This window comes from Cibotium barometz, chromosome 59 (genome assembly GCF_041138505.1).
Source record: "Cibotium barometz isolate CiBa-2024 chromosome 59, ASM4113850v1, whole genome shotgun sequence".
Classification (NCBI taxonomy): domain Eukaryota; kingdom Viridiplantae; phylum Streptophyta; class Polypodiopsida; order Cyatheales; family Cibotiaceae; genus Cibotium; species Cibotium barometz.
This window is the reverse complement of record NC_141104.1, coordinates 21,532,438-21,541,997: the sequence shown is the minus strand read 5'-3', so window position 1 is coordinate 21,541,997 and position 9,560 is coordinate 21,532,438. Positions and strand designations below refer to the sequence as shown.

The following is a 9,560-nucleotide window of genomic DNA, read 5'->3' as shown; positions in this document are numbered from 1 at the left end:
TGGGCCTATAGTTGCCTTCACTTGATGTGATTGCTCGATTAACCTATGTATGACCTTTGTGTGATCTTTCATACAACTTTCATTGTTTCTAGTTTCATCTCTCATTGCTTTGTTTAGCTCATCATTGTTGGTAGGTTTCTTACCTTCAAGGACATGCTTAATCCTTCTCATTCTCAAGCCTTTCAGCTCTTTAGAAGTTGAGCTTGGCTAGATCTTCAACCATCTCCAAATAGTGTTTAAAAAAAACATATTTTTCAACCAATCAAAATAAGGGCAAATCTTAAACCTATCCGGGTTTTGTTTCAAAATCTTTACAATATGCCAGTTTTATAACTAAAATATATGAAAAATCATACCTTAAAATAACGGCTACTTAAAATCTCAGCCGGGATTTTCTAAATTCTGGCCAGCACATAAACACTAGGAGGCCATTTTTTTTGAGCCTTGTCTCCAACACATGCGCTAGCTTATCCTTTACTTGTGGATGGCATTTGCATTGAGGAGCATTCTCAAGCAGAGGAGGATGCATAGCCCCAAGACTTTGATTGAAATTCTACTTCATCTAGAAGGATTCTTTACATTTTGTGAGCCTACATCTTTTTTCGCACCCAAAAACATGATGATACTCTTATTACATAAATTGACATGAAATTATATAAAAACAGTGGAAGACCAGTCTTTTCAGAGGAGCTCTCCTTCACCGTCTTGAGTTCTGACTCCTGAGGAGTAGCTGCATCAGCCACAGACATTTCGCTTTAGCGTTCTCTGTCTCTGCTGATTCTGCCGCCTCATACCTTGCAGACCTATGGATGACGATTGGGGTAAGCATCCGTCCTTATCATCGCACAACCATCTTTACCATGCAAAGATCATAGAAAAGCGCATCGCAAAACCCTGTTCATTTTGTTGTCTGTTAATCTCTGCTTTCGTAGCTATGGAGAACAATTAGGGTTTGTGTCTGCACCTTACCTTTCATCTGAAATGCAGATGAAAGAGTAGCACCTGATTTCACATGCTTTGATGATGTGTTTGCAGTTCTTGTTTTGCACGATGATGGATTGCACTGTACTGGTTGTGAATAACCCTAATTATGGGCATGGCTCATAGTGGCTTCTAATGGACATGCATAACAAGATGTTATGTGTCATTTGCAGAATCCGAGGATTTTGTGCCACCACCTCCAAGCATCGCCAGGGAACAGCCAAAGAGTCAATGGGATGATGAAGATGTTCCTGAAGAAGAGGATGTCAAGGAATCTTGGGAAGATGAAGAAAAACCAAAGCCAGTATGTTTCAATTATTAACCCTTTCAATTTTCAATGACAACCTGAAGCACACACCCCGTCCCCCCAATCAGCCCACATGCCCCCATAATGGGGGTGAAAACTTGAATCAGTAACAATTTGAATGGGTAACAGCCAGACGTAATGTGATGAATATGTGCCTGGGCGGGCCATGCACTCACTGCCCGAAGTATAGGGTTAGAAGTGCTGGCTGCATTGGAGTCTTCATTAAAGTTTCAAGATTGGAGTGCTGGAATGGCTGATTTGTGTGCTGGAACTGCTCCCTTTGCTGCTGGTCAGCCGCAGGGCCATTTTAGGAGAACGAGGTCTCAATCATGGGACCTTTTTGCAAATTTGGGCTTCCTCAAGCTACTCAGCACTGCGTGACATTTCATTTTTCATCTTTTGAGTCTGCACAGGTTTTCCTTCCAGATAGCTCCTGCCCTTTCAATCCTATTGTATGGCATGTTTATGATGTCCGTGGTGGGAGCCTGACATGACATGACATGTACGGGTCATGGAGCATGACATGATAGTACGTGTGGCTTGTGGGGCCTGACATGGTGTACATGTATGGCTCATGGAGCCTAACATGATGTGATTCCTTGGGACTAGCTATCCTTGGGATCTTATGTATTTATGTTATGGGAAGGTTTCAGAAGGATCATGAGCCCTGGACATTTAAATTGATACAATTGAGCAGCTGGGTGTTTCTTCCAGCCTAGCTGCACTCATGTGTGTGCATGACTTTGATTTTATATTTGGATGACTTGTTTTGTTTGCTTGGACAATACCTGAGATTACCGCTTGTGTTGTCCATGGGTTGGGGACGCATGGGCACTCTGTGGACATGTATGTGCACACCTGTTTGGGATTGACAGGTGGTCTACATGTGTTTTGCAGGTGATAAGTGTCCCCAAAAACCCAATTTATAGCTTTATGATTTCACATACTAATATTTATGGGTGTAGGTTCACACTCATTTATAAGTGACTAGACAAATTATAAGTGGGCAGAACTAATTTAATACACGTGGCGGCCAATAGATAGGCATTGGAAAAGATTTGGACCAATCTATTGTTGGCGCCTCCTTTTGGACTAGAAAAGCACACGCCTGGGCTATTTTCAGCGGTGGAACTCTATTAGGAGGGGGGGCGAGAAACTCCAATTTTGGATAGGCACCTGCTTTTTGGTGCATGGGAGGAGCTAGTCGACTGGTTCTACAACTTCCTATAGCCATCTACCACTACCTATCATGATAGAATTAAACCAGGGGTGTGGCCAAGGTTGGTGGATTTCATCTGGTGGCTGTTTTTAATACTGGCCGACTGTTTACAGCCCTAAGAAGTTGCTGGTCAGGGCATCCGGAGGCAAGGAAGTGTTGGCCGATTTGTGGGAGAGACATCCTTGATTGATCGGAGACTATCTGGCTTGTGAACTGCTGCTGGTCAAATTTCCTTGTGGCTTCTGAGAGCTGGTCGACTTGCTCTGTGAGCCATACAGGAGGAAGATGAAGATGCAGGGCTGTCCTGGGCTAATGTGGGAGTGCTATGGGCTGTCCATGGTTGTCCTCCATGTGCTTAATGCCGGGAATGCTCTCTGGTGTTGAAGATTGACATCAAAATTCAGCATATGTTTTGTTTTGTTGATGATGTTAGCGGGGATGTCGTGGTATCTAGTCCATACTAGGCATAATGGAGTTGATAGCTATATAGTCTTGTGGATGAGTATATAACATGCATGTTCCTAAAAGGTGAATTTGGGCATCTTCCTGGATTCATCTAGGTAATATATGTTTTGTTTTGTTTTCATATTGTATTGGAAGAAATAGGTGCTAGCCAATGGAGAATCCCTAGGCACCCGCAAAGTTGTATTCGGAAGCAGATTCCTTTTTGGTAATCTAACCATACAGGGGGGGAGGGGGTCAGCCCATGTTCTGGCTCCTAGTGTGGTGTACTGTGTAGTGCTGACATCTTTCTTTTATCTAGCATGCTTATGTGTTTATTCAGTTTTCATGATTGATAAGATTTTCGTGTTACAAGTGTCCTTCCGTTACATTGGTATCAAAGCTTGGCTTTCTACAAAGCTTGTGCCTTATATGATGCTGGATATGGCTATAAGGAGTCATTATCCGTGAGAGAAGGTTGGGATTTTGAGATAGCCCTCGTCTTATTGTTGCGCCTCGAAAGAGGTTACTTCTGGTTTAAGTTGCAGTGAGCGTATGGAAAGACTTTGTGGCCCTCTTGTCTGTGTAGGGGCATTGTTGCACCCTTGCAGTCTTTTCAATATCATACTTGGAAAGCTGGTAGAGAGCGATTCCGGGGCACGGAAATTCTTTTCTTTTTGAAAATCTGGTAGATACATTATGGCCAGCCAGTCAAATCATTCTGTGGAGGACTCTTATCACCTGTATTCGCTGCATGCGGGAAGAGGATAGAATGAGCTTGAAGAGCTACGTGCTTTGCAAAGGGACCTAGATGTATAGAGGGTTATTGAATCAAAGTCTCAGGTTAAGGCTAATGTAGTCACTTTTGATGCAATTGTCCAACAGATGGGCATTAACAAACCTCTAGAGTTAGCTTTTGGTTATTTGAAAAGCTGTAGCAATGTTGTTTCCGATGATGAGGGTGCACGGTAACCATGTAGGTTATCCCGTGAAGGGAACTCTGATGATGTTGTGAGAGGACATGCAGTTCACACCAGTGATGTGAGAGGGCATGTAGCCCAAGCAAGTGATGTAAGTGGGCATGCAACCCGGACAGATGTTATGAGGGAGCATGTAGCCCATGCAACTTAGGTGAGAGGGCATGCAGCCCGAGGAGATGATGTACATTGACATGTAGTTCGAGCGGATGATGAGGGGTCTTTAGCCCATATGAGAGATGCATAAGATCTTTATGCATTGTTGGTGATATCTCCACCTTCTAGGTATGGTCATGCTCCCGAAGTTCCATCCAGAGTGGAGGGTGTTGCACGGGAAATCAGCCCTAGATCTGGGCACTGTCGCTATCGTAGACATGACGAAGAGAATGATATTTTAGAGTGTCGGGATGCTTCTCACAGTAAGAAGGCCAAAGAGTTAAAGTCAGGGGACATGGACATCAAATTCGAGAGCTATAATGGAAAGCTGGATAACACCAAGGCACTTGCTTTCATGAGGCAATTCGAAATGCCTTTTGCACTGAGGACTTCATCGAGAAATCTATGCTTAGGCATGTGGGTATACATCTTAAAGAGTCTGCAAGTGATTGGTGGATAGCAAAGCTCTTGGATAGGACAGCTGCTCTTACATGGAGTGCTTTCAAAGAGCAATTCTATGATCAGTTCCTTCCTCCTCACTTCGAAAAGGATGTTCGACAGGAATGGGATTGGCTAACACAAGATGAAGGCGAGTCCGTTTTCTCTTATGTCTCAAAGTTTTGGCGGATTCTTCTCAAGGTCACACCTTTCATGACAATTAGTGAGGATGAGAAGAAAAGAAAGTTTGAGTCAGGGCTACAAAGAATCATTTAGAAGAGCCTTGCAGTGTATCCCTACAACACTTTACAGGAGCTCATATATTCAACTACTATTTTTGAGGAGCTACATGGCAATCAAATAGACAAGAATTCAGTAAGGGAAAATTCAGAGCTGGAAATGAGCAAAAAAAGGGTGGACAGCCACCTAAGTTTATGCCCAATGAGTCCAAGGATGCAAAAGGGGGCTTGGAAAAGAAGCCGGGGGGTAAAAAGGATGATCCTAAGCTGTCCAGACGGCACATTTTTTATTGCATGAGAGAGGGGAAGTGTTTCTTGTGTGGGAGCAAGGATCACATGAAATCCCAATGTCCCCAGAATCCCAAAAAGAATACTGTGCAGGATGCAAAACCGAGTGTGAATGTTATACCCGATGTGCATGGTAATACTGCACATTCAAACAGCTTTATTCCTTTTTGATAATGCCTCTACAGATAACTTTATATCCATTCAGATGGCTGTTGCTCTTGGCATGGACTTTCATGGAGTTGCTGCCTTTGAGGGCAAGGAAGTCAAGGTCTCTCCCATCATCGGGAAGCTTCGCATACAGATTCATGGATATTTGGATCATGAAGACTTCCTTGTAGTACCACTTATGGGATGTGATGTGATACTTGGGATGCCATGGCATTATTGTTTGGATTCCAAGATTTTGCACAAAGAGAAGAAAGTTATGTTTACTCATAGGGGTAGGGAAGTTTGTATTGATGCGGGTACTACTTGGAGTACCATACCCGTTGCAAGTCACATTTCTATTTCCAAGGCAATAAAGAAATTAGCTTCTTCTTACTTGGTCTTTGTACGTGATAATGTTGAGCATGATGCTGTAAATCCTGTAGATCAAGATAAGATTGATTTCTTAAGTGATTATGTTGATTGTTTTGTTGACTCCCTACCTGGATGGTTACCCCTAGAGAGGCCAGTGGATCATTGTATTGACATAATCCCTGGTAGCTCTCCTTCTAACCGGCCTCCTTATAGGGTGATTGTTGTCCAACAAGAGGAAATTACGACTCAAGTGAATGATTTGCTTGAAAAGGCTAAGTTCTTCGCCTTATTGTTCTCCAGTTTTTCTTGTGTAGAAAAGGGATGGGACATAAAGAATGTGTGTTGATTATGTCAGAATACGCAGCGGCGGAGATGATGACCAAATCTGGGAACACAAGAGCAAACGCAATGCAGAAAAACAGCACAAGAGAGGGAGAGAGATAGGCGTGTTACTCTGCTCTATATACACAAAGAAGATCCCGAAATAATGATACAATGGCAAGGGAGCGGGGGGCCATTATATATGGACCCCAGGCAGCAGTCGGCCTGCTCTAGAGGCAGCCGACTGGGTCCAGTTCTCCATGACCTGCTCTAAAGGCTAGCCGGCCAGCACAAACAGGGTCGGCCAGCACTGTCCCAAGGTCGGGTACAGTCGGCCAGAGAAGAACGAGAGAACGACAGCTGCCAGCACACGACTGCCACCCCAGGCCAAGAAAAAATGGAAAAAATATGGGAAAAAATGCGGGGAGTGAGAAAAAAATGAGAAAACACCTACAAGGGCGGGCACACCCACAACAAAGGCCCTGGTGTCTACATAAAGAGAGGAGATGACTTCTAACACCCCCTCTCAGCTCCTGGCTGTGAAACCAACCACAGCGAGCTGGGGTGCCGCCTAAACAAATCCTAAGATAGCGACTTCGTGAAGAGGTTCACCGTACTGTCCTCCGTCGAACAGAACTCTAGCAAGATGTCATCAGCAACGAACTGTTCATGAACAAAGTGCCTCTGGATGACCGTGGGTTGCTCCAGTGGAAGCCAATCTTGCGATGCAACCTTTGCAACCTTACCACCTCACAAGTAGCATCACAAGTAGCTCGGTACTTTGCCTGTGTCGACGACGAGGCAAAAGATGACTGCCTCTTACTGCTCCGTAAAACTGCTCCTGGGCCTGAAGTACATCTCCTCATGTCTGGATCTCCTCCCCAATCTGAGTCACTCCAACCGTGGAGTCGGACTCCATCCATCAATCCCCCTCCTATGTAAAAGAGTCCATGATCCTTCGCATGCCGCAAAAACCACAAGATACGCAATCCTGTCTCCCAAAGAGTCATGTGCAACCATGAGCTCAACTGCCTCATCAGGAAGCTCCCGTCCAATCTGGTATCCATCAACCAAATCAATGCTGCTTCTGAGTCAAAGAAGCATCACACTGCTCACAAGGATCAACACCTGGTGGAAAGCCAAATCTTGGAAACCTGCTGAAGACCATGCAAGGCCTTCTGAAACCTGTCAACCACTCCCTCTGAATCCAGAAGAGTAGATTCTCATCAAATTCAAGATCTTCAACAAAGTGAAGGAAGCCAGCAAATCAAGAAAGCGGGAAGAGAAGAATGGAAAAAAAATTGGTAAATTTTTTGTTTTTTCCGTCAAGATTTTCGTCCATTTTTTCGTAAATCTGGTTTCGTCCATTGACATCTCTCTTTGGAGCCTTGGAGTCTTGAAGAGGAAGAATTGGAGTTTCCTTATAAAGCCTTTGGATATGAGACTCACAATAAGGGAGGTGGAAGACATAAGCAAGAAGGAAAAAAAAAAACGCAGGTTATCTCACTGTTGCAATTTTCCGTCGCCGTGCATTTTTTTCCGTGTCAACGTTGTTCATCCGTCAAACCTCCAAGTCCGTCAATTTCTGGAGAATCCACCTCCTTCCGCAAGTAATTAACTGCCACCTGCTTGGCTTTCGGAGAGGTCCCCGTGGAAAGAACAGCCTCATCTACAGGAGTTTCTTTGTCCCGAATGCTACAAGACATCAAAGCATAAGTTACCTGTTCAATTTCCTTTGACTGACGAACACAAGAACCACCAACATCAGCACTGGAAAGTTCCTGCCAACTGCTGCCATCAACTGGCAAGCTATCCTCCATCTGGTCCCAGAGAGCTTGCACCTGCAACTTATCCACACTTAAGTGGCCATTACCAGACTGCCACTCATCACAAACCTGAGGACCTGGGGGAGAGAGAGTGCTGAAAGCTTGTAAACTCCATTCTCCACTCCGCCTTCCCAAAGTACTTGGCTTGTTGCCTTGTCCCCGGGGAGCAACAAAATGCTCATCAAACTCCACCCGTATGCCAGTCTTGCAAACCTAATGCACTGACAAGAGATGAAAACCAAGTGATGGAACATACAACACCTGGGAGGAATGCTTCCCCCCTCTACCATCGGGAACTATCTCCAACCTGCCCTCACTGTGAATTGGGATAGTGGATGTATCCCCAGTAAGAATGTGACCAGAATACCTAGAGAGATCCTATAAATTTGAACGGGAAGGAGTCGTGTGCCTGGACGCACCACTGTCTAGAATCCACTCTCGAGTATCCGTAGCGGCGAGTTCTCCAATCTCCTCCTTGCCTGAAGTTGAAATACTTTGTGCCTGACAAAGACAAATACGAGGAGATCCATGCCTTGCGTCTAGGAAGGTGGAATTCCTACTACTATCCATTGCATGCAGCAACTTATGTGGTGGACCCAAGATTCCACAGCAACAAGCAGGAGAGCGACCGGGAGGTGAGCGCTGGGTGGAGGATCATCTTGGACCGTCTTGTGCCTGATGCATTGGTTAGGCGCAAGATTAGGGACCAGCTTTCCATGTATAGGTCATTTCATGGTTCCTATGGTTGTCATGATGCACAGATCAACCGCTCCAAAGTTGGTGCCGCTCTATGGTGGGAGGACTTTGGTTCGGATGGACCGGAGCTATAGCAGTTGGCCATTTGCATACTTAGCCAGGCCCTCAGCTCCTCTTGCTTGGAGAAACTTTGGAACAACTATAGCCACATTGCCTCTAGGAAGAGGAACCAACTCGGGATAGAGCGTACCAATGACCTTGTATTTGTCAACGCGAACTTGCGAATGCTTTGCAAGAGCGTGACCAAGAAGGCACATCCCTTCACCGAGTGGGAGATGAGTCAACAAGAAGAGCAACAAGAGGATGAGGTGAGGTGCAACAGCAGCATGCCAGTGAGGATGAGAGTGAGGATGAGCTTAATGTTCCTTTGGCACAAGCTACCCATGACCATGAGGCGAGCACTTCACATGGATCATGATTCATGGGCCTTACTACTTAGCTCTAGGCTTTAGCACTTTTGAGTCTTTCCATGTATTGTGCCTCCTTAAAGCTTAGTCCTGACTCTTGAGTCATGACTCATTTTGTATCTACTTAATACAATCAACCGTCAATGCCTTCACTCTTTGATTGAAGTATTTTGTTAATATGACTCAAAAGCTTACCATTTTAGTGTAAATTTGTGCTCATTTTGATGTACTTCCAAAGTAGAATAAGTGGAGAGTAGAAAAACTTTTTTAAGAAGTATTTTTTAAGTTCCATTCTCTCCCCTGTCCCCTGTCCCTTGTGACTATGCCTGTGCATCCCTAGAGTCCCATCTCTTCTGCTCGTGTGGGAGCAAGTTCTACTTGGGGAGCTCTTTGAGCACCTCCCCTTTGAGGCATTGCTCGTTGTATGGTAAGTGGGCATGTGTCGTCACAACACACGATGCCCCAAATCCCTTTGGCTACCTGCAAGTTACGGATCATGAAACTCCACAAGGAATAGTTTGATCCATCCAACTTGTCCTCCTGGGTGAGCACACCAAATATATCTGTAGCATTTTGAGCCATGTAGACAAAATACACCTACAGGTAAACCAAGCACCTATGTGCACTGCCAAGCAACAAAATGTCATGTGCAAACTTTTGCCTGCAACCTCAAGCAAGTATAAAC

At 44.8% G+C, this 9,560-nt stretch overlaps 1 protein-coding gene across 1 annotated transcript in view; it reads left to right on the top strand.

Moving 5' to 3' along the window:
* The first annotated feature begins 662 nt into the window (after positions 1-662).
* The window catches only part of LOC147605599 (uncharacterized), a 32,000-nt gene continuing 23,102 nt past the window's right edge, over positions 663-9,560 (top strand). The window contains exons 1-2 of the mRNA XM_086793286.1: positions 663-821; positions 1,155-1,285. Of these exons, the coding sequence (XP_086649412.1) occupies positions 806-821; positions 1,155-1,285 (147 nt within the window). The 5' untranslated portion in view covers positions 663-805. The remainder of the gene's footprint in view (positions 822-1,154; positions 1,286-9,560) is intronic.